A 26094-nucleotide genomic window follows, 5' to 3' on the forward strand; every position below is an offset into this window, starting at 1 on the left:
GGTGTGACTCTAAGGACCAGAAGGACCTACTCCACCCTGTATTGCTAAATCAGTAAAAAAAATTATCATAATTTACAATAAATATAAATTAGTGGTGCAAAAATAATGAGCTTGTGCTCAAATGTTGTTTCATTGTTCATTCATCCAAACACTTCCCACATCCTCCTTCCTGCCCCTCCTCCTACCAGACCACTTCCACAGCATTCAATAAAGAGTAAGCCCAAGAGACTCCCTCAGTACCGAGCTAGGCCAAAAAGCTTGGGTTTGCACGCAGCTCTTTGGAGTGGACATGTACCATCAGCCTCCCGAAAGCTGCTTTGGGAATGGAACACAATCTTTCTGCTGGATGGGACTGCGTTTACAGTTTGGCGCATGGTTCTGACATGGGGCAACTTGGAGCACGCCCCATTCATCCACTGAAATCCGGCCCCGCGGATCCCCCGGTCAAGTCACAGCCTACTCTCAGCCAATGGCTGCACACATCAGTCCTCCCACATCTCAGGACATCCAGCGACTGCACTGGAGAATGGACTAGGGCGCAGAGAACATCATCTGTTCCTGACAGATAACACACCAGGCACAGAAGTGGTCAACTCCCTTCGACAGCTATTAGCCACAGCAGATGGGGAGCAGGACGAGGGTTTTACTTCACTCTTACAAATGGTGCAAGCTCCCACCTTTATTACTTTTGCAACTAGGCAGCTGGTTTGAGCTGTGTCTGATTTCGCAAACAGCAGCAAACTGTTTGAATTCTTCCCACCCCCACCCCCCATGACCTCCTCATTTTTCTTCCCTTCTATAAACAAACCCTGAGGCAAAGTCTCGTCAAAGCCCTTCAAAACAGCAAGACCCTGAGATAGCAATAGCTGGGATCTTACTGTGCTTAACACGACCATGTTCTTGTATTCAACAGGCCAAACTCTCGTCTTGCTCCTGCCGTTGGGAAGCAGGTACAGGAGCCTTGGGTCCCACACCACCAGCTTCAGGTACAGTTACTACCCTACAACCATCAGGCTCCTGAACCACCTCAACTCTGAACTAACTCCACAGCCCTATGGACTCACTTTCAAGGACACTATAAATCATGTTCTCAGTATTACTTATCACTATCGCATGTTCTTTTTTGTATTCGCCCAGATTATCTTCTTTTGCACGTTGGTCACTTATCAGTCTGTGTGCAATTTTTCATTGATTCTATTGCATTTCTTTGTTCTAGACTGAATGCCCGCAATAAAGTGAAACTCCGGGTAGTACAGTATGTGCTGACATATATATGTACTTCGATAATAAATTTATTTTAAACTCTCACCACTACCTCTTTCTCCCCCCCCCCCACACACACAAATTACAACAGCAGAGTCGGGTGCAGGAGGCTGCAGCAAGGAGCTCGAGTGAATGTTCCATCCTACCAGAAACGAAAAATTTACGCCAGCCCTTTCTGCAGCAGGGTCCCTTCAGAAAAGAAGATACCACTGCATCTGAGGTGTGGGGTTACCCCTGCACTGGGCAATGAGCACTCTAGAAGTGCTCATTTCCCAGCCCTATATAGATCATTTCGGTTTTTGTGGCAGAGAGGGGGAATAAAGTTTGTGCCCTGTCTAATCTTTGGCCCCAGGAACCATTTAAATTCGAAGTGTTAAACAGATGAATGAATGATAAAGGAAAAACAGAGTCACCCTGGCATCTGCTGATACTGAACTCAAACATTTCAAAAACAGAACCAACTAGCAACAACATTCCTTTGTGTGGGTGACTTAGTGTCTCAGTGGTAAAAGCTGACAGTGCAGGTCAGGTGAGTGCCGGGGAGGGGGGGGGGGGGGAAGAGTTGGGGGGAGTGGAAGGGAGGCAAAACACTACAGATGCTGGACATCTGAAATAAAACCAGAGAGGGCTGGAAACACTCTGCAAGTCAGGCAGCTTCTGTGGGGAGAGGAAGGGAGTTAACATTGCAGGTGAGAGTTTTCTTGTGCAAATTCTCAGATGGATCCAGACTCAAGATTGTTTAATGTCATTTCTAGTACACAAGTGTGAAGGAGAACAAAATAATTGTTACTCCGGATCTGTGTGTGTGTGTGTGTGTGTGTGTGTGTGTGTGTGTGTGTGTGTGTGTGTGTGTGTGTGTGTGTGTGTGTGTGTGTGTGTGTGTGTGTGTGTGTGTGTGTGTGTGTGTATAGTTAACCAGAAAACAAACAGATCCCACCACCCCCCCCCCACCCCCCAGCTACCAACACTGACCAATCTCAGCCACTCCAGCTAACCATGCCTCTCCCTCTACGTTAATGCAAACCCCTGCCACCTCTGGGCTCATCTCACTTCTATGGAGCTGCTGTCACAACAGGAGATTGTCAGAGCCTCTACAGAAAAGGGTGCATTTCTTTAGAGATTGGAACATAAGAACATAGAACATTACTGGCCCTTCGGCCCACAATGTTGTGCTGACCACGTAACCTACTCTAGAGACTGCCTAGAATTTCCCTAGTGCATAGCCCTCTATTTTACTAAGCTTCATATACCTATCCAAGAGGCTCTTAAAAGATCCTATTGTATCCTCCTCCACCTTCACCAGCAGCAGTGCATTCCACTCTGTGTGAAAAACTTACTCCTTACATCCCCTCGATAGTGTTTTCCAAGCACCTTAAAACTATGCCCCCTTGTGCTAGCCATTTCAGCCCTGGGAAAAAGCCTCTGACTATCCACACGATCAATGCCTCTCATCATCTTATACACCTCTATCAGGTCACCTCTCATCTTCCGTCACTCCAAGGAGAAAAGGCCAAGTTCACTCAACCTATTCTCATAAGGCACACCCTCCAGTCCAGGCAACATCCTTGTAAATCTCCTCTGCACTCTCTCTATAGTGTCCACATTCTTCCTGTAATGAGATGACCGGAACTGAACACAGTACTCCAACTGGGGACTGACTTGGAGATGAAGTAATGGTCTCATTCTGTCTGTGTTCCACTGCCCTCAGACAACATGCCTGAATGAGAAACAGGAAATGCTGGAAATACTCACCAATACTGGCTCTCATTTCTTTCTCCACAGATGCTGCCTGACCAGCTGAGTGTTTCCAGCATTTCCTGTTTCCATTTCAGATTTCCAGCATCTGTTGTTTCTTTTTATGTTTATGCAAATCTGAATAATCTAAATCGGTTCTATAGAACTCTAGTTAGACCCCACTTGGAATATTGAGTTCAGTTCTGGTCTCCTCATTATAGGGAGATGTGGAAGCTTTAGAGAGGGTGCAGAGCAGATTTACCAGGATGCTGCCTGGACTGGAAAGAGGATAGGCTGAGTGAGGTAAGGCTTTTCCTCTTTAGAGTGAAGGAGAATGAGAGGCATCTTGATAGTGGTGATAATAGGACAGCCAGGAACTTTTTCCAAGGGCAGAAATGAATAATGCAAAGGAGCATAATTTTAAGGTGACTGGAGGGAAGTATGGGGGGGGGGGGATGTCAGGGGTAGGGTTTTGTTTACACAGAGAGTGGTGGGTGCATTGTACACTGGGCCGGGGTGCTAGTAAAGGCAGATACATTAAGGATGTTTAAGAGGCTCGTAGATAGGCACATGGATGATAGAAAATTGGAGGGCTATGTGGAAAGGTTTAGCTTGATCTTGGAGTAGGTTAAAAGGTCTGTACAACATCATGGGCCGAAGGGCCTGTACTGTGCTGTAACATTCTATATTCCATGTTCTAAATGGTCATAGGAAAACTACAAACAGTCAGACCCCTCTCTTCTTCCCGGACTCTCCATGCATCTCCCTGACCTTTCTTCCATCTCACTGCCCCCAGCCCCAGAGCCAGTCATTTCTCAGTGCCCTTTTGTCACACACCATCTGGGGCAATGCACCCTGTCTGCCTCTCAGAACTGAGAGAGTCACCACATTCTGGACGAGCCTCAGCCGGCAAGATGCTGGACACCCAATACCCAAGAGGGCGGGAACAACCAGTTGCTCAGGTCATTGGCCCCTGGGTGATGACCACCCCTCCCCAACTCACCGGCATGTGGAACTCAGCACAGTCCACACTCCTGCCAGGATCGCCCAACATTACCCAGGGCTGGTACCAATGGGAAATGATGCCCAGCTACCACTGACCAAACCGCACTGCCCACTGAGAACCTGCTACCCAGCCAACACCGGCCACTGGCATATAGGAAGCTGTTTTGGGTTACCATTAGCCACCTGAGCCAGTGGGGAACTGCCACCCAGCTATCACTGGACACTGGCACCAGGGGGAGTCCATCATCAGCCACCTCTGGGCACTGGCACCTGCTTTGTGGTCACAGTTCCCAAAGTAGGGGCCACCCTATCCACTCTCGTCCCTGTGCCACTCCAGAGCAGATCCACTCCCCGCCCCCATTCCTACAGACCCTACCACTCATCCCCAGCCTATTCCCCCTCCCAGCCAATCCCCCAAAACCTCCTCCATCTCCTCCCTAACCCTTACCCCTAGCAGTCTCTTCCTGCCTCTTTGCCTTGCCCCAGTCCTACCTTCAACCTTTGACCAATGCCCACTCTCATCTTCTCTACAGTATCCTCTAACTCCTTCCTCTACCCGACCTCTACCACCTGTCTGCCCCTCCAATTCTGCCCCACCCCCACTCCTTCTTCAGAACTGATCATTGGTCTATTATTGTCACATGACAGAGTGAAGCGTTTTGTTGGTGGACCATCCAGACACATCATTCAGTAAGCAAGCACAGTAAGGTGGTATAATGTGGGGGAGGGGTACTGAATTCAGAATATTGGGTTACAATTCCCAAAAAAAAAAGACAGTGCAGGCAGATAAATAAGCTGCAGGACTATTAGGGGGTAAACAGAGAGTACGGGCTTATTTTTATCATGCCAGAGGTTTAAGATAGCAGTTCCTTGCCCTCGTCCAGCCCAGTGGGGTAGAGTCCCCACTCTCCGCCCACAGACACACACGGTGAACCGGGGCTCTCTCCACTCTGGGGACAGGGAAATTGACAGACGGTGTAAAGTGGAATGAAAATACCGAGGGCGTGGGGATTAAAAAGCACCCGCACTAAACCACGTCAGGTCAGCAAAGAGCAAGATAGCAACGCTTTAATTTGTAACCATTGGATTGAGAACGGCTTAAATATGGCTCGTGTGTAAATAAACCTCTGCAGTTTTTTCTAAAAGAGCGAGTGAGGTTGGTGCAGTCGGGAGCGCAAGGAGCCGGGGTCGAGCACCTGTTGTCCGCTAGTTCAAGCATTTCCTTCAAGAGCAGGAATTCGCTCAAAACACACCACACCGCGTCGGTTGAGAACTTCTGCTTTTAACAGCAGTGAAAAGAGGAAGGCTCGGTTCTCAGCGGGACTGCAGGTGCGGCGTGAAGGGAGGGGGTGCTCAGCTGGAACCGGCGGCAAAACGGGGGCAAAGGGGAAGCCGTGGGGGGCACAATCAGCCTGGCATTTCCCCCTCACACCCTAAACTGGAATATCACCCCGATCGATCCTTAGCGTTTTGAACCATCCAGATGGTTTATTATTGCCCCCCAGACCCCCCCCCCACCTTTTTTTGGGCCACTGGCCTCTAATCCTCGACTTATTGCCCTTGTCGTGAAGCTCGAGTTCTGAACATATCTCGACCCTGGGGTCGAATTTTATTCCCTCTCTTCACCCCTTGGATCCTGGTTTATTTAATCACACCCTCCTGGACCCTAAAATGTCCATTCACACCCTCCCCCCACCCAGAATTCGTGGCAATTTATTTACCCGTACCCCGGACCCTGACAAGCGGAGATGGCCGCGCTCTCCCCGGGACTTACGAAGCCGTATCCGCGGGATTTGCCAGTCTGCCGGTCAGTGATCACCACCGCCTCCTCGATGTCCCCGAACACCTCGAAGTATCTCCGCAAGGACGCGTCGGTCGTGTGGTAGGGCAAGCCGCCCACGAAGATCTTGGTGAAGGTAGTGTCCTTCTGCAGGGTGTGCATGCTGCCAGGGGCTGGAGAAGGCGGCTGGTGACGGGGGACAGCGGACTGTCCATGCAGACACACACCAGACAGCACTCGCCTGCTGCCAGCCGCCGACGCCGTCCTTTTAGTACGAGCCCGCCCCCCACTCGGCCCCTCCTCGCAGCGGCTCCATTGGACCGGGCTGAACCCGCCCTCGCTCCCCGGGGACTCGCAGAGCGTGCGGGCGTGTAGTACGCTCAGTCGCAGGATCCGTACCCAAAGTTGGGCGTCTCCAGGCTTGGCCCTTGCTGAAGCCCAGCACAAAGGCAACATAACTGCGGGGCACCCCGGCACCCGCCCCGCCCCGCCCCGAATCTACCACTTGGGACACAAGCAGATGCTGGAAATCTTGAGCAACACACAAGGAAAAGTCCTCCAGTATATTGGGCTACAATGTCCTGGAGGACAGTGCCCTGCGAGTGTTACTTATAATTGTCAGCGTGCTGGAAATCGGGAGATGGCGATGGCGGGAATTCCCGGTAGTATGTGTGTAGAGGGGGAGAAGAGAGTGAACTCTGATCGGGAGCGCCCAGTGCCGACACCAATTTAAGATTCCGTCACCACCCTCCCTCCCCACACGGGAGAGAGTGATAGATAGATAGATACTTTATTCATCCCCATGGGGAAATTCAACATTTTTTCCAATGTCCCATACACTTGTTGTAGCAAAACTGATTACATACAATACTTAACTCAGTAAAAAAATGATATGCATCTAAATCACTCTCTCAAAAAGCATTAATAATAGCTTTTAAAAAGTTCTTAAGTAGTTTACTTAAATACATTAAATACAATCAACCCCGGCACTTTAACATATCTTACTCCTGGCGGTTGAATTGTAAAGCCTAATGGCATTGGGGAGTATTGACCTCTTCATCCTGTCTGAGGAGCATTGCATCGATAGCAACCTGTCGCTGAAACTGCTTCTCTGTCTCTGGATGGTGCTATGTAGAGGATGTTCAGGGTTTTCCATAATTGACCGTAGCCTACTCAGCGCCCTTCGCTCAGCTACCGATGTTATACTCTCCAGTACTTTGCCCACGACAGAGCCCGCCTTCCTTACCAGCTTATTAAGACGTGAGGCATCCCTCTTCTTAATGCTGCCTCCCCAACACGCCACCACAAAAAAAAAGAGAGTGTTCCTCTCTTCCCAGCGCCCAAGTATGCGGGCAACCCTAGCAGGTAATAGACCCGCCGCTTCCGACCACCTGTCACTTAATCCTCTGTCCCACATCTCGATCTTCGGACCCCTTCCTCACTGTTCCAACATTAACTCGATTGGAAGTACCTCATCCATCACCCACGTAAGCTGCAGGCCAACCCCGTGTGAAGTGTGTTATTTCAGAAGGTATTCCCTTTCCTAACCGGGGGGAGGGGGGTGAGTCCCAGGGTGTTGTACCCCAAAATGATCCATACCCAGGAGAGGCTGGACCGCCCTGGAATCCAAGGGGTTTCTGCGGGAACTCCGGTTCCCTCCCACATCCCAGTAAACATCTTGCTAGGTTAATTGGCCATTGTAATGTTCACTTGCGTTTGTGTGAGTGGTAAAATCTTCAGTGGAGTTGAGGGGGACATGGAGAGAATAACAAATGAGATTGTTGTATGATTGGGGTCATTGGGTGGTTGGCATGGATGATGGGCTGAATGGCCTATTTCCCTATCTCTAAGACTAGGGCTCTGTGATTCTGCTTCTCCATTGCATCCTCACACACCTGATTATGTGGAAGGTAAGCAGCAGGGTACACCAACAATCTCAGCCAGCTGGCAAAACAGGCTGAAAAAATGTCAGGTGGAATTTAATACAGACAAGTGTGAGATGTTGCACTTTGGGAGGATAAGCCAGGGTAGGATTTACACAGTGAATAATGAAGCTAAGAGAATACTGATGCAATGCAGGTAAATAGGCCATAAAGGTAGATTTTGGCACATTGCTTCTGGTCAAGCTGGCACGGAGCTATGGTGTCCATCTAGTTGTGACTCAGTCTTGGTTGAGATTTTTAGATTCACAGGGAAGGTTTTGAGGGCTGCACAGAGTTAGGGGACAGGTTAGGGATTAGGAGTTAGAGGTCAGAGGTAGTAAGCGAAGAGTTGGGGCCAGGAGCCCAAGTCCAGATTGGAGCACGCCACAGTAGAAGACCAACGATCCCCATGGACGGATCTCAGGTCGGCACTGAGGATGTAGACCAGCAATCCCAGTGATCAGTGACTGAGACTGGCCCCGTGGGTGAGGGCTAGTAACCCAACCTTGCAGGGTGGTAAGTCCTGGGATCAGTCGTCCATTCAGGCAGGAGGCACGAGGGCCAGTAAACCCTCCCCCACCAGGTCATTAAGTCCCAGGTTCTGATGTCTATACAAGTCTGGAGTTTGAGGCTCAGTGTTCAAAGCCCATGAAAAAGTGAGCAGCTTCAAAATCTTCAAGGATCTGTCCTAGACTCAACACATTGATAGAATCATAAAGGCACATCAGTAGCTCTGCTTTGTTCAGTTTGAGGAGATTTCAAAGTTCAAAGCAAATTTTATTATCAAAGAACATGTATGTCACCATATACAACCCTGAAATGTATTTTCTTGTGGGCATACTTAATAAATCTATAGAATCGTAACCATAACAGAGTGAATGAAAGACCGCCCAGCAAAAGCATTCAACCAGAGTGCAGGAAAACAAACTGCAAATATAAAAACAAGAAACAATAATAATAAATAAATTAACAATAAATTTCAAGAACATGAGATAAAGAGACCTTGAAAGTGAGTCCACTGGAGGTGGGAACATTTCAGTGATGGGGCAAGTGAAGCCGAGTGAATTTATCCTGTTTGGTTCAAGAGCCTGATGGTTGAGGGGTAATAACTGTTCCTAGAACAGAGGGCATGAGTCCTAAGGCTCTTGTACCTTCTTCCCGAAGGCAGCAGCGTGAAGAGAAAAAGTACTGGGTAGAGGGGGTTTCTGATGCTGCTTTCCTGTGACAGTACTTCATGTAGATGTTGGGAGGGCTTTACCCGTGATGGACTGGGCTGTACCCACTACTTGAAGGACACTGGTGTTTCCATACCAGGCTGTGATGCAGCCAGTCAATATACTCTCCACTAAGCATCTATAGAAGTTTGTCAAAGTTTTAAATGTTATTTGGAATGTCTACAAACTCCTAAGTAAGTAGAGACGCTGCCATGCTTTCCTTCATAACTGCACTTACTTCCGTTGTGGGCCCAGGACAGGTCATCTGAAATAATAATAACATCTAGGAATTTAAAGTTGCTAGCCCTTTCCATCTTTGATCCTCCAATGAGGACTGGTCCATGGACCTCTGGTTTCCTTCCCCTGAAGTCTATAATCAGCTCCTTTTTCTTGCTGACATTGAGTGAGAGGTTGTTGTTATGACACCACTCAATGCAGATTTTCAATCTCTTTCCTGTACTCTGATTCATCACCGCCTTTGAATTGGGCTATGACTGTGGTGTCATCTGCAAACTTGACTGACATTAGAGCTGTGCTTAGCCTCACAGTCATAAGTGTAAGAATAGAACAGAGGGCTAAGCACACAGCCTTGTGGTTCACCTGTGCTGATGGAGATTGTGAAGGAGATGTTGTTGCCAATTCAATCTGACTGGGGTCTGCAATTGAGGAAATCGAGGCAACGCACACAAAATGCCTGGCCTGCTGAGTTCCTCCAGCATTTTGTGTGTGTTGCTTGTATTTCCAGCATCTGCAGATTTTCTCTTGTTTATGAGGAAATCTAGTATCCAATTTTACAAATAGGTATTGAGCCCAAGATCTTGGAGTTTATTGATTAGTTTTGAGGGGATGATGCTATTGAATGCCAATCTGTAGTTGATAAAGAGCATTCTGATGTATGCATCTTTGCTGTCCAGATGTTCCCGGATTGAGTGAAGAGCCAATGAGACGACATGTGCTGTGGACCTATTGCTTGGCTAGGCAAATTGGAATGGATCTAAGTCACTTCTCAGGCAGTAGTTGATGTTCAATCATAACCCCTCAAAATACGTCATCACTGTGATTGTAAGTTCTACTGGGTGTATTTCATCAAAGACTCTTGCAAATTTCCACACATGCACAGAATTGTAAGAGATAAACAAAGGGTTGTAGACCCAACTACTCCATCGCAGGCACAACCCTACCCACCACTGAGGACATCTTCAAGAGGCAGTGCCTCAACAAGGCAGCATCCATCATCAAGGACCATCACCTACCTGGGACATGCCCTCTTCACCTTACTACCATCAGGAGGTACAGGAACCTCAAGACCCACTCTCCATGATTCAGGAACAGCTTCTTCCCCCATCATCATATTTCTGATTGGTCCATATGAACACATAAACAGTATCACATTATTCCTTTTTTTTTGCACTTTATTTATTTTGTAAATTTATGTACCTGAACTGCACTGCTACCACCAAACAACAAATTTCACCTCGTGTAAGACAGTGATAATAAGCTTGATACGAGGAAATCTGCAGATGCTGGAAATTCAAACAACACACACAAAATGCTGGTGAAACGCAGCAGGCCGGGCAGCATCTATAGGGAGAAGCACTGTTGACGTTTCGGGCTGAGACCCTTCGTCAGGACTAACTGAAAGGAAAGATAGTAAGAGATTTGAAAATCTCTTTCAAATAAGCTTGATTCTGGTTTGGATTAGGGAAGGGAAAGACTACAGTGAAATTTGTTGAGAAAGGCAAACATTTTAAAATGCAGATACAGCTTCACCAGAAACCAGTTGAAATCAGCACAGGTGTTCAAAGTTCAAAGTAAATATATTATCAAAGTATGTATATGTCACGGCATACTACACATACAGTAGCCTCATTTTCTTGCAGGCATTCACATTAGAACAAAGAAATAAAATAGAATCAATGAAAAACTACACACAAAGAAGGAGAAAGGACCAATGTGCAAAAGAAGACAAACTGCAAATATATACATAAATAGATCGATACTTACATTCATACGTACATACACACAGAGAAACTGAGTCGTAGAGGTCTACTACTCATGTTAGTACTTGGTGTGCTGGGGATTATTGCGTGAGTTCAGACACGACAGCGTTTCAGATGACCAGCCCAGACATGGGTCCTGAGGTAACAATGAATGAGAGTGTAAGTGACTAAATTCTATTCCTCTTCTTCACCATCTTCACTCCCTTCAATGCTAAGTTCAGCGCAGATCAAGGCTGAATTTGAGATGTTCCTGGTACATCGACCGAACAGAGGGTCTGCAGACATCAGTGGGTGGAAGGCAGCCGAACCTCACCGAAAATAGTGGGTCATATCTGGGACCTCCCCTAACCCCACCCTCAACAAAGCAGTCCCCTAAATTTTCAGGAACTTCTGAAATAATCCAGTCCACAAGCTCACTAGGAAACAGGTTGGCAGACACAGTCTCTGAAATCTGAGACAGGCAGAATAAAGAGGGGAGGCCAAAGAGTAGGTGCTCATCGTAATGCCTTCACCAAAATCTTCCGCTGTTTCATCAGGGATCTTCTTTCCATAATAAGGCTGGAAGTTGATTGCACAATATTCAAAGTAGGTTTGAGTATACCAAAGTTTGGAAAGATTGCATCTGGAATATTGTGTGTCTTATACTGCTCTTAACTAAAGAAGGATGAGTTTGTGATGGACGGATGTACAATGGAGGTTTACCAGATTGATTCCTAACGTGGATTCCTAGGAAGAGATCGGGTGTCTATTAACTACAGAGGTATGAGAGCTGGTCTATTGAAAGGTACCAAATTCTTACAAGCTTTGGCAGACTAGATAGAGAGATAAATGTTTCCATCAGGGAAGAGGCTACGCAGCATTAGCTCCAGGGCAACTAGACTCATAAACAGGTACTTCTCCCAAACAGTGAGGCTGATCTACACCTCCACCCATTAACCCATCCCACACACACCTCCCTCACTCTCCCAGACTGCAGATTAATAAATAATCCTATCTCTCTATAACTGCTGAAGTGCTCTCAGGATTAGAGTCGACCACACTCACTGGCAGCCATCTACAGTACAGCTGCCCCCTGCAGCATGATCTCTAACCCACCCCCCCAACACACACACACACACACACACTCTCTCTCTCTCTCTCTCTCTCTCTCTCTCTCTCTCTCTCTCTCTCTCTCTCTCTCTCTCTCTCTCTCTCTCACTCTCTCTCTCTCTCTCTCTCTCTCTCTCTCTCTCTCTCTCTCTCTCTCTCTCTCTCTCTCTCTCTCTCTCTCTCCCTCTCTCCCTCTCTCCCTCTCCCTCCCCACCTTCAAACTGTGAATTCTGAATGTGTTAAAGCTTCATTCTGTCCCCACTGGGCCATCCTTCCCCCCAGTCTGCTAAGGCAGATTCTCAGCTGTCCCTACACCTTGTGCTCAGTGAGGTTCCTGCTAATTAAGGCAAAGGGATTCTGTCTTTGTTCCTACTAATGGTTCTGCAGAAAATCCTACACAATCTCGATGAATTATCTCCAAGCAATTGCATCTCAGACTGCAGATGCTGGAACTTGAGAATTAAAATGTCAGGGGATGCTGCAGAACTCACCAGGTCAAGCAGCATCCGTAGAGAAAGGTGAGGCTGACACCAGACCAATGAGCTTATAACTGATTTTGAAATTCTCAACGTTATTCTAGTTTCTCCATGCCCAGCCCGTCAGTCTTGGCATCGCTTGCAAATCTCCGGCTCCCTTCACGCCCTCACGAAGACAGCCTCCTAACACTGAACCTCCACTCCTGAGACCTTCCCTCCCCTTCACTATCCAAAACCTCCGTCTCTGACCCAGGTGTCAGTTGCTCGTCTGAATCCCTGAGGTCACTTGTCTTGAGAATATTTTTCTTCCTGGGACATCTCTTTAGGTTTGAGTGCTACAGGCACCAGTGGTCATGGAACCACTTATTTGGTGCAGGCTCAGTGGAGGGGGATGGAATGAGAATTAGTGGAGGATAGCGGATGACTGAATGGGCTGATAAATGACTGATATATCGGCACCGTCTGAGCAAAGGGTAGGGTTAGTCCATAATCCATAAGATTTGTGAGGGATCTGAGCAAAATATCAGAGGAGGAATGCAAGGAAAATTCGGCAAAGGCTGCTGTGGCAGAAAAGTATGGATGGGAGCAGGAGTATCATTCAATCACTGCCTCTCCTGAAGGTACTGGAGCATCCTCCAATGTGACTCCTGGTCCCAAGGGATTCAGTCCTCTTTCCTGACAGCATCCACACAGCCCCATATTGCTTCCTCCAAAACTGTATGCCAAGGAAACATCCTCTCTGTTAACCCACCCCCACAAAAAAAGAACAATTTCAGTGCCTCAATTTGAAAGCAATGAACTGGATAATGTTCAGAAGCTGTGGCACATCGGTTTGAAATTCAGCACTGGGGGGGGGGGGGGGGGGGTTGGGTGCTACAGAACAACAACCAACAGGTTCAACAAGCAATAAAGAGACTAAAAGTGTAATCACAAAAATGACACTCCAGATCACAGAGAAGATGTTGGTAAAGTTCGGGCACAGGACAAGACAAAAGCAATATGGCAGCCAGCAATGACCAAAGGTGGCTTTGGGTAAAGGAAGACTGATGGGAAGAGGTGGAGCTTGAGGTCGCTTGGGAGAGAGTATCAGTTGTCTCGGTGAGAACTTAGCCAGTGTTTTCTCCCCCCAGTGAGTCACTGCCTCAAGCCTCGCGCTAGAGATTTGAGTCAGTGCCACAGAACGGTGTGGGTGCAGCAGCGCTGTGGTATCAGAGCTACCGTTCTTCAGGGAAGCTACTGCCATCACCCTGGTGACTGGAACACTGCTGAAGGGGCAGTCTGAGGGCTGACTCCATCTGCATTCCCAATGCTTATCAGTTCTTCAGCTATGTTATCTGATCACACACAGTGTTTTTGGCACCTTACTACTTGCACTTATGACTACTGTGTCTTCTAAATTACAACATGACAACTCAAAGTGTGCTTCATTGCTTCTGTGGTCTCAGGCTCTTCAAGGATATAAGGTCATTTTTTGTTTACTTTCCTTAAAATGTCTTTGCCTCTCTGGGGAAGGACATGCCCATTTAATTTTGTTAAGCCTTCATTATTGAAGAATTTACAACTTGCGTAGTACTGAATTCCATCAAATTGAATGTATTGATTTTAAAGCATATTGTTTTAAGTTGTCGTTTAATCCTCGACAGGAAGTGGTTTGCAGCTTTGCAAATGTTGATGCAATTTTCTATTTTTAACAAGTACCACACTACACAAACCTTACAACCCACTGATCTCCTCGGGGTCAATGGAAAGACACGTGAACAGTCTTGTCAGTGAAGAAAATGGACACTAAAAATTCACTGCCCGCCCCCCCCCCGGGTCACTGAACACGTTCTATTCCCATGAGCAAGTTGATAGCTAGGATTTCATTGTAGTTCAGATAAGCAAAATTAAATATAGACTGCTATCAACTGAAGTAGCCAAACAGATAATGAGAAGCGGGAACTCTCTCTCCTCATTCGTTAACAAGCTAATCCCCTTTTTCAACACATTTAGAAACACAGAGCATTCCAAATACCATCCAGCTTCCTTGTTGGAGGCTGGACCTTGACAGCTAGTTTGACCCCGTGAGCTTCTAACCAGCAAACTCCAAAGTCTTCCACTTTGAGTTCAGTTATCGCCAAGTGGCAATGATCAACATGATCCGGCAAATACCATCCATGATATTCTCAGTCACACTAAAGTGGATTTAACTTCTAAGATTATTCTTTATGGTCATAGAATCATAGTGTACTGATAAAACAGGAGAAGACACAGTGCATCATGTCTGTGTCAGTCAAGAAAGATTTACCCAGTGTAGACTCACTTCCCATTCACGGCCCACAAGGGTGCATATTCATACCTGATGAGTCTTAATTCTGATAAGGCTTTCTGCCTCTTCCACCCTTTCGGGTAGCAAGTTCCAGAAGCCCGCCCTTGATGGATGAACAAAAGATGTTTCCTCACCTCCACTCTAATCTTCCTAACCTCTGGCCCAGGTTTCTGATCTGTCCAGAGAGGGATTTAGGCCCTTCCTGTTTGCTCTGTTTTCCATCATGTTATTCACTTCTTCCAGGCCTCCTCTATTCCTCTACTCTGGCCTATCCAAACTTTCTGCACAGCTCACCCTTTCCAGTCTCTCCTTTCCAATAGGACCATATATTTCCTGTTGTGAGGTGACTCTTCTCAAATGGAGGCCTCACTGGTATTCAGTTCTAACATATCTCCCTACTAGCATATATTTATGCTAGTTAAGTCAAGTCAAATTGACCTTATTGTCATATTCACAAGTATGGTGAGGTACAGGTATGATGAACAGCTTGCCTCTAGCCTCATTGCCTCATAGTCTGTGGGTTCAGACAGCACACAGAACATAAATTATACAAGATATTGATGAAAGAGAAAAACGAGGCACGAGTGCAAAAAAAAAAGGTGCAATCGGAGATAAGCTCATGGACTTGCCATTATGCCTCAGAGAATAATGGAAAAAAATGTCCAATGCAGGAGCTCAGCAGGTCAGGAAACATTCTGTGGAGGGGAATGAACAGTCGACATTTCGGGCCAAGACAAGTTGCATATACCCATTAAACCACAGTTATCTACACATCTTCTTTAAGCGTTGGCGATGTCCACCCTCTCTTGTTCCTCCACATCAGTCAATATCCTGCTGTTCATTGTATATTTGTACACTCCTTTGCCTTATTGTGCCTTTCCTCACAGGCCTTGGAGTAGTTTCCATTTGCCATTTCTCCAGACCATCAGAACCTTCCTGTAGTCTAAAGTTCCTTCCGCACTGCCAACTGCAGGGGCTTTTTTTTGTATTGTTCTTCATCACAACCCCCACACATAAGTCTAATCCTGAAGGGCAGGTTGTTTTGAGGAAGTAGAGTGGAAGTAGAGTAGGAAGGACTTAGATTTGGAGAATGGGCAAAGAAATGGCAGATGGGAAAGGTGTTAAGAAGTGTATGGTCATGCACTTTGGTAGAAGAAATGAAATGGTTGACTGTTTTCTAAATGGAGAGAAAATACAAAAAACTGAGGTGCAAAGGGACTTGGGAGTCCTTGTGCAGGATTCCCTAAAGGGTAATTCACAGGTTGAGTCTGTGGCGAGGAAGGCAAATGCAACGTTAGCATTCATTTCAAGAGGACTAGAATATAAAAGCAAGGATGTAATGTTGAGATTTTATAACGCACTGGTGAGGCCTCATGTGGAGCATTGTGAACAGGTTTGGGCCCCTTCAGCACAAGGCTGTGCTGAAACTGGAGAGGGTTCAAAGGAGGTCCATGAAAATGATTCCAGGATTGAACGGCTTGTCATATCCACTAGAGTTCAGAAGAATGAGGGGTGACCTGATTGAAACCTTTTGAATTGTGAAAGGTCTTGATAGAGTAGATGTGGCGAGGATATTTCCTATGATGGAAGAGTCTAAGACCAAAAGAGAGAGCCTCTGAATAGAGGGGCGTCCTTTTGAAACAGAGATAAAGAGGAATTTCTTTAGCCAGAGAGTGGTAATCTGTGGAATACGTTGCCACAGGTAGCTATGGAGGTCAAGTATTTATGTAAGGCAGATGTTGATAGATTCTCGATTGGCATGAAAGGATGGGGGGTGGGGAAGGCAGGAGGTTGGGGCTGAGAAGAAATTTGGATCAGCCATGATGAAATGGCAGAACAGACTCAATGGGCCAAATGGTCTGATTCTGCTCCTATATCTTATGGTCTTACCAAAAGCAAGGACCTGGGTTTGGAGTCCTATGGTGCCCTGTTGGTAACAAGCTGCCAGTCGTAAAAATACGCATTGACCCTCAACTGCGGCCACATACTCTCCCATTTAACTCCTCAAAATTATTAAGCATTCTTGAGACACACCCTTCCCTTCTGTGGACTCTGAAGATTTAAACCATCGCTTGGAATTGATTCCGCCAACTAGCTTGTGCTTACTTGACTCATACCTCCAACCCTTTTTCAAACAATACATTAGAAAGTGACCAAGCCTCCAGCAACTCCTGTTGATGAAAAATTGAAGGTCAAAGCTTCAGCAATTTCCTTCCTTTCAACAGCCTGCAATATATTTCTTCCAGGTCTGGCAATAGACACACTTTCAGCAATGCCGAGCGCCGTACTGCTTGCTTCCTCTTTTACTGTACTTATCTGATGTTTCAGAGACTTTCTCTCCAACTATCATTTCAGCATCACCTTTTTTTTGGTTAACACAGCTGCAAAATATTCATTGAGAACCTTACGTACATCCTCCACCTCCACACACAGGTGGCCTCTCAGGCTGCGGCAAACCCGGGTCTGTCCTGAGCTCACCTCTTGCTCTTTATAAGCTTCCAAAAACATCAGATATTCTTTGCTGACGAAGGGTCTCGGCCCGAAACGTCGACAGTGCTTCTCCTATAGATGCTGCCTGGACTGCTGTGTTCCACCAGCATTTTGTGTGTGTTGTTAGATATTCTTTGCTAGTGATTTTTATGCTCTTTCCTTTGCTTTCCTAATTTTCCTTTTCATTACACTCCTTTCTACAATCTTTGTTTATTGTATATTATACATTTTCTAATATATCATTATATTAATTTATTATATTATAGACAATAGACAATAGGTGCAGGAGTAGGCCATTCAGCCCTTTGAGCCAGCGCTGCCATTCACTGTGATCATGGCTGATCATCCACAATCAGTACCCCGTTCCTGCCTTCTCCCCCTATCCCTTGACTCCGCTATTTTTAAGAGCTCTATCTAACCCTTTCTTGAAAGCATCCAGAGAATTGGCCTCCACTGCCTTCTGAGGCAGAGCATTCCATAAATCCACAACTCTCTAGGTGAAAAAGTTTTTCTTGAACTCCATTCTAAATGGCCTACCCCTTATTCTTAAACTGTGGCCTCTGGTTCTGGACTCTCCCAACATCGGAAACACGTCTCCTGCCTCTAGCGTGTCCAATCCCTTAATAATCTTATATGTTTCAATCAGATCCCCTCTCATCCTTCTAATTTCCAAAGTATACAAGCCCAGTCGCTCTAATCTTTCAACATTTGACAGTCCCACCATCCCAGGAATTAACCTCGTGAACCTAGGCTGCACTCCCTTGATAGCAAGAATGTCCTTCCTCAAATTTGGAGACCGAAACTGCACATAATACTCCAGGTGTGGTCTCACCAGGGCCCTGTACAGCTGCAGAAGGACCTCTTTGCTCCTATACTCAATCTCCTTGTTATGAAGGCCAACATGCCATTAGCTTTCTTCACTGCCATAATATTTGAATTATTTATTCAAATATTATGTGTCCTATATTACTATACACTTTATTAGGTACAGGAGTGGAACCCAAAGTACAGTTGTAATCGATGTATGATGCATACAATCTTGAGATTCATCTGCTTGCAGGCAGCCACAAAACAAAGAAATGCACAATAGAATCCACATAAAAGCACGCACACAACAAAGGCCTTCAAACATCTAATGTGGGATAAGGTAAACAAATAACACACAGAACGTGAACTGTAGAGTCCCTGAGAGTGAGTCCACAACAGCTGAGGCGAGTGAAGCTGGTCCGAAGGCTGCGGGGCAACAACTGGTCCTGAACCTGGCACCCCCACCGGTGGGAGCAGTGAGAAGACAGGGAGACAGGTAAAACCCAGGCAGGTGGCACAGCTCAGGTGTAGCGGTCTTCTGATGCTGTAGCCCATCCATTTCACGGTTCGACGGGTTGTGCGTTCGGAGATGCTCTTCTGCATACCATTGTTGTAACTCGTGGTTATTTAAGTTACTGTCGCCTTTCCGTCAGTTTGAAGCAGTCTGGCCATTCTCCTCTGGCCGCTCTCATTAACAAGGCGTTTTCGCGCACAGAACTGCTGCTAACTGGATGTTTTCTGTTTGTCACACCATTCTCTGAAAACTCTGCTGTGTGTGAAAATCCCAGGAGATCAGCACTTTGTGAGATACTCATTCCAGTCCATGTGGCCAACAATCGTACCACCGCTAAGGTCGCTTAGATCACATTTCTTCCTCATTCTGATGTTTGGTCTGAACAATTGAACCTCTGGACCATGTCTGCATGCTTTTATGCATTGAGTTGCTGCCACTTGTTTGGCTTATTAATGAGCAGGTGTACAAGTATACCTAATAAAATGGCCACTGAGTGTATATTAATTATATCTCATTAAAACTATACAGTTTCAACATTATTTTTGCTGTATTGAAGTTTTGGTATCTGACAGAAGCTTCCCTTAACTAAAGCTCTAGATTTGATAGACCTTCTTTCTCTGTGGCAATGTGTTTATTTGAATGCCTTGCATTTCCTTCCCACAGTGCTCCAAGAATGTTTCTGTCCAATTTTGCCAAATCACTTCTCGACAGTAAAATCAGCCTTAACCTGATCAGAATAAGTGTAATAACCCAGCCTTTTGCAACATTTGAAATCCCCCACTGTTAATAGCCAAGGAAACCTTCCTGCAAGTTTGCTGAACTACAGATTCTGAAGCCGTGCCAGCCTGGTTGTTTTTAACACTGACATAAAGCCCAATGCCACTCTCAACACCATTCACTAAAAGCAATGAAACAGATGAAGGCAGAATCATCTCCACACTCACTTCAGTAGTGAAAGTACTTGACACTAACAGATAAATACAGAACTTTCACTTTGATTATCAGCGATTTCTGTTACATTGTCTAATTCTTAACTCTTCCCCTGTTCTTTCCTCACAGTATTCTTGTTTCCAGCTCTTCTTCCTTCCACCATTTCTCTCTCGCTCTTTCTTTCCTTCTCTCTCCCTCATGCTCTCTCACATCTTACCTCTCTTTTTCTCTTGCTTACTCAAGGGAAACTGAGAAGGAGCATAAATAAGAAAGAAAATCAGGTAGAGAGTGTTCAGACCTCTAAGGCAAAACCTTTTGTCTGGCAGGCCAGAGGCCACAGTATCTAGAATAGAGGAGTGACATGGTTGCACATCGGAACTACATCTCCCAGCAGTCTTTGCACTATCTCATTGCATCTGACTTGCTGAGATCCCAGAATCAGAATCAAATTTATTATCACTGACCTGCCTGTGTGTTTTTGCAGCCCTACAACCAAAGTCATAAAATTGTTATAAATTATAAAAATAAATAAATGAATAGGTTCATGGACCATTCAGAAATCTGATGACAAAGGGGAAGAAGCTTTTAAGTGTGGGTCTTCAGCTCCTGTACCTCTTCCTTGATGGTGGCAATGAGAAGAGGGCATGTTCCGCATAGTGAGGGATGTTGACTTCTCAAGGCACCATCTCTTGAAGATGTCCTCACTGGCAGGGTAGGTTTTGCCTGTGGTGGCGCTGGCTGAGTCTACAACCCTCTGCAGCCTCTTGCATCCTGAGTATTCATCTTTTGCAATACTCTGCACTGGGCAGGTCATGTCCTTCACACGTCCGTCACCAGACTCCCCAGGCAGGCATTATCCTGTCTCGAAGAAGGATCACTGGTTGGCCGGAGGAAAAGTTTCCAAAGGTCTGCTCGGAGCCTCCTTGAGGAAGTTAGTAGGTTAACTGATCATTGTAAACCGTTCTATGATTAGGCTAGGGTAAAATAGGTGGACTGCAGTGTTGGAAGGCCCAGTTCCATGCTGTATCTCTAAATAAATAATAAAAATTACTATTAAGAGGCTGCCTCGGTAGCAGAGAGAGAGAGCCTGTGTAGTTGGTGTAGGGAGTGATCCTCAGGTTCTGCCTATATAAGGAGGGGAGGATTCTGCACTGTGAATGGGATGTGTTATTTAGAGCTTAGGTCCTACCCCACAGAGTGTGTCACCCTAAGGATTGGTTGTATTCAGTCTGAATGATATCTGCAGTGGAGCTGAAGCCTGGACAATATTCCTCAGAGGGTTGTGTTATCTCAGTTCTGTGTGCAGTTCATGAGAGAGACACTGTTATCAGCCGTCTGTGCTTTCTCCAGCAGTGTCCTTCTCTCTAATGGGACTGACATGGAGCTCTAGAGCACATAATAGCCACAGCTCTATAAAATCCTGGTTGGATCCCACACTTGGAGTATTGTGTTCAGTGCTGGTCACCTCACTACAGGAAGGATATGGGAGGTTTTGAGAGGGTGCAGAGGAGATTTACCAGGACGCTGCCTGGACGAGAGGGCATGTCTTATGAAAATAGGTTGAACAAGCTGGGGCTTTTCTCTTTGGAGTGAAGGAGGATGAGAGGTGGATTAATAGAAGTGTACAAGATGGTAAGAGGCATGAATAGAATGGACAGCCAGAGACTTTTCCCCAGGGCAGAAATGGTTAATACAGGTAGCATGATCTTAAAGTGATGGGAGGAAATTGCAGGGGGGACATCAGAGGTCAGTTCTTCACAGACTGCTGGGTACATTGAACATCCTGCCGGAGTGGTGATAGATGCAGGTATATCAGGGGCTTTAAAGACTCTATTAGATGGACTCATGGATGAAAAGAAAATGGAGGGTTACATAGGTGGAAAGGGTTAGATAGATCTTAGAGTAGGTTAACGATCAGCACAACATTGTGGGCTGAAGGTTCTGTACTGTACTGTAATGATCTATGTTCTAGAAACTGGCCCTTCAGCCCACTGTGACCATCAAACACTGATTGCATGTTTCCCCTCTCATTCCCCTCAGCTCTCTCCCCACTGGTCCTCTACCCCTGGTCATTTACAGTGGCCATTGACCCACCAATCTGCACAGCACCTTCTGGATTCAAGTAGAAACGAGAGCATCCAGAGGAAACCCATGTAGTCATGGGGTGTAAGGAGAGGGAAGAATACAAACTCCACACAGACAGCAGCCGAGGTCAGGAGCAAACCTAGATCCATAACACTGTGAGGCAGCAGTGCTAACCACGACACCAAACTTATTATCTCTGACATATATCATGAAGTCTGCTGTTGCAGTACAGAACAATACATAAATAAGAACATATAAAATTAATAAATTGGGCAAAAAGAGAGCAGAATGGTGAGCTGGTGTTCTTGGGTTCATGGCCTGACCAGAAACGTGACAGAGGGGAAGAACCATTGAGCATGCATCTTCAGGCTCCCGTACTTCCTCCCGGTGGTCGTAATGAGAAGAGGACATATCCCGGATAGTGAGGGTTCTTGATGAAGAATGCAGCCTTCTTTAGCCATCGCCTTTTGAAGATGTCCTCAGTAGTGTGCTCGTGATGGAGCTGGCTGAGTTTACGACCCTCTGCAGCCCCTTCCGATCCTGTGACTGGAGCCTCCATACCCCAGGCAGTGATACCACCCGTCAAGACGCTCTCCACCAGACAGCTATAGAAACTCGCTAAAGTCTTATCTGACTGTCCCTTGGCCCAAGACTGCCTTAATTACCAAACCTCACAAAGGAAAATACACAAACAGACCACAGTAATGTCACCACTTCCTGAGGAGGTTCAGGCAAGTGAGGCTCTCAACACCCCCCTCCCATTTTAACCCGTTTTACAGGAGCACCATGGAGCGTGGCCTGACCAGCTGCATCACCGTCTGATCTGGGCATTACAAGGCGTCTGACCGCAAGTCCCCACAAAGGATTGCAAGGACAGCAGAGAGGGTCATTGGGGTCTCTCTTCCACCCATCCAAGATATTATCAGGAGCACTGCATATGTAGGGCTCTTAGCATTGTCAGTGATCCCTCCCATCCATCCAACCATCTCTTTGACCCTCTACCATCAGGCAGGAGGCCCTGTAGCATTAGGACAGGGACTGTAAGGATGAGAAGCAGCTTCCTCCCCCAGGCTGAACTCCCTACCGCCACCCAGCACTCATCACGTATGAAGTGCCAGTAGTGAGATGCTGCTCATTTTTTAACTTGTATTGCATATGCATCTTATTATTTGTTAATTTATTTGTGATAATATTGCTTTATATGTTATGTGTGTGAGTTATATGTACTGTGTTGAGCACCTTGGTCCGGAGGAATGTTGTCTGGTGTATGGTTGAATGACAATAGACCTGAACTTGAACTTGAAAGAAGGATAGTGAGGTAATGTTTATGGACTCATGGACCATTTGGAAATCTGGTGGCAGAGGGGCAAAAGCTGTTCCGAAAATGTTGAGTGTGAGTCGTCGGGCTCCTGTAGCTCCTCGCTAATGGTAGTAATGGATGTCCCAGATGGTGAAAGTCATTAGTGATCTTCTTGAGACACCACCACGTCTGTTGCAGCCTCCGCGCTGTGAACCGTGTCTCAGTAAAGGGCAGTCAGGCAGTCTCTGTGCTGTTCAGCAGAGGAGTCCGCTTTCTGTTCTGTGCTGCCCATAACCTTTGAGTTGTTTTCAAAAAATAAACTTTATTCATAATAAATTACTGTGTGTGTGTGTTTGTGTGTGTGTGTGTGAGTGTGGGTGTGTGTGTGTGTGTGTGTGAGTGTGTGTGTGTGTGTGTGTGTGTGTGTGTGAGTGTGTGTGAGTGTGTTTGTGTGTGTGTGTGTGTTTGTGTGTGTGTGTGTGTGTGTTTGTGTGTGTGTGTGTGTGTGTGTGAGTGTGTGTGTGTGTGTGAGTGTGTGTGAGTGTGTTTGTGTGTGTGTGTGTGTTTGTGTGTGTGAGTGTGTGTGTGTGTTTGTGTGTGTGAGTGTGTGTGTGTGTTTGTGTGTGTGTGAGTGTGTGTGAGTGTGTTTGTGTGTGTGTGAGTGTGTGTGAGTGTGTTTGTGTGTGTTTGTGTGTGTGAGTGTGTGTGTGTTTGTGTGTGTGTGAGTGTGTGTGTGTGTTTGTGTGTGTGGGTGAGTTTGTGTGTATGTGTGTATGAGTGTGTGTGTGTGTGTGTGTGTGTGTGTGTGTGTGTGTATGAGTGTGTGTGTGTGTGTGTGTGCAGATTTCAAGCATCTGCAGAATCTCTTGTGTCTCGATGGTGTTAAGTCTCTGTGTTTAAACCATGGCATCGTTGCTACTCATGTGGCCTGGGGGTTATCCGCTCTTTCCGTGTTCTGCGTTTGAGGACTTTTCCCACCTGACTCAGCCTTTCCGTGTGCAGTGGCAGAAGGAGCCTATACTGTGGTCCTTCCCCTCAGAGACATTGTATTGCCTGTACAAGCTCCGGTATGTCCCTCAGCATGCACTCCTGCAACTTCTAAATGCCTCTCGTATCCTGTGCCTTTCCTCAGAGGGACTGTTCTTAGTCTCCTTTGCTGTTCCTGATCAAACCTCTACCGGATGAGCCGTTGGAGTGTTTCAGTGTGACCAGTGACCTCACCCTGCAGGTATGCAGACTGACGGCCAGAGCCGGGAGCTGTTCCCGCCGTTCTCACAGGTGAGGGTGGCGAGTGGCGGCAAGACGAACACACCTGAGCTCCCCCGGGAACCCAGCCAGTTCATGAAGGCGTGCGTTAGGCGCTTGGCCCTGGTTCACCTTCAGCCGGCGCCCCCCACTTTGCAAACAATTGTGTTCATTAGCTGATGACGTGAGGGTCTGTCGAAGTGCCAGGTTATACTACAGCCTGTCAGACTGTTAGTGACTCTGCAAAGCGAGTAATGTTGCTGCTCTGATCAGAGAAGGCTTCACTTGCGAGCTCGCAGTCCCTGTTCACGGAATGAACACCAGTACTGTCAAACCGGTTGTGATGTTCACACAACCTGCACTGGAGCTGTGTATTATTCACTGTTAATGCTCTGGTCAGTATAATGCTCTCCCACATTACCAAGAAGGCCACGTTCCTGGTAGAACCGTTCATATCCTGACTTCTGTAACATGAACTCGTGCCAAAGTTGTTGTTTTTCTTTCACAATTCTGTGTTTATTTAGATTTTTTTCTCACATACGTTTCATTAAAGTGAATTTTTGTTCTGTGGAACAGACACAAAATGCTGGAGGAACTCAGTGGGTCAAGATGAATCTATGGAAGGAAATGGGTAGTCAACTGTTCATTCGCCTTAGATGCTGCCTGACCTGTTGAGTTCCCCCAGCATTTTGTGTGCTTCTCAGACTTCCAGCATCTCTTGTGTCTTAGTATTTATTCTGTGTCTCAAATGTATTGGTAGGGATTTATGAGCTCTGTAAGGCCATATGACCATAAAACTATAAGACATAGTAACATTGGGCCATTTGGCCCATCGAGTCTGCTCTGCCATTCTATCATGGCTGATTTATTGTCCTGCCTTCTCCCCATAACTTTTGAACGCCTTAATAATCAAGAAACTATCAACTTCTGCTTTAAACATACCCAATGACTTGACCTCCATAGTCGGCTGGGACAATGAATTCCACAGGTTCATCACCCTCTGGCTAAAGAAATTCCTCCTTATCTCTGTTCGAAAGGAACACCTTTGTATTTTGAGGCTGTACACTCTGGTGTTAGGCTCCCCGGCTATAGGAAGCATCCTCTCCACATCCACTCTATCTAGCCCTTTCAATATTCGGTAGGCTTCAATGAGATCTCTCCCCCTCACCGTTCTTCTAAACTGCAGCGAGTACAGGCCTGGAGCCATCAAATGGTCTTCATATGTTAACCCTTTCATTCCTGGGATAACATCGAAGTACACTGTATTAGTTAGTGATTGTGTTACTTACCTCCTTGAATTATTTCATATTGTTACAACATAACAAAGTGCTTTCAGCACTTTGATTCTATGCCAGCTTTTAGAGTATTCCCACTCCCACACTTCTGTCCCAGTGATTGATTCCCTGTCAAGTGCCTTAACTCTTGCCACTGATTCTCCAGTCACCCTCTGCACCAGGGCAATTTACAGTCACCAGTTAACCTACCCGCCGATGTGACAGGAAGCCAGAGGATCCAGAGGAAACACATGATCACAGAGAGGATGTGCAAACTGCAAGTAGATGGCAGGATTGAACCAAAACTCCAAGGCAACAGCTCAGACTCAGAATCGGGTTTAACGTCACTGGCATACGTCACAAAATCTGTTGTTATGCAGCAGCAGTACAAAGCAATACATAACAATTTAAGAAAAATATAATTATAAGAAACACATAAAAATTTAAATTAAATAAGTCATGCAAAAAGAGCAAAAGAAATAGTGAGGTAGTGTTCACGGGTTCATTGTCTATCAGAAACCTGTTGGTGGAGGGGAGATGTTCCTGAAACATTGGGTGTGTCTTCAGGCTCCTGTACCCCCTCCCTCATGGTAGCAATGAGAAGAGGGCATATCCTGGGTGATGGGAGTCCTCAGTGATGGATGCCACCTTCTTGAGG

General features: G+C 46.3%; 1 protein-coding gene across 1 annotated transcript in view; it reads right to left on the minus strand.

Moving 5' to 3' along the window:
- Positions 1–6047, minus strand: part of LOC140735929 (RNA-binding protein 38-like) — a 49105-nt gene extending 43058 nt beyond the window's left edge. Inside the window, exon 1 of the mRNA XM_073061541.1 lies at positions 5777–6047. Coding sequence (XP_072917642.1) covers positions 5777–5944 — 168 coding nt within the window. The 5' untranslated portion in view covers positions 5945–6047. The remainder of the gene's footprint in view (positions 1–5776) is intronic.
- Between the last annotated feature and the right edge of the window lie 20047 nt (positions 6048–26094).

The sequence above is a fragment of the Hemitrygon akajei genome, chromosome 11 (genome assembly GCF_048418815.1).
Source record: "Hemitrygon akajei chromosome 11, sHemAka1.3, whole genome shotgun sequence".
Lineage (NCBI taxonomy): Eukaryota > Metazoa > Chordata > Chondrichthyes > Myliobatiformes > Dasyatidae > Hemitrygon > Hemitrygon akajei.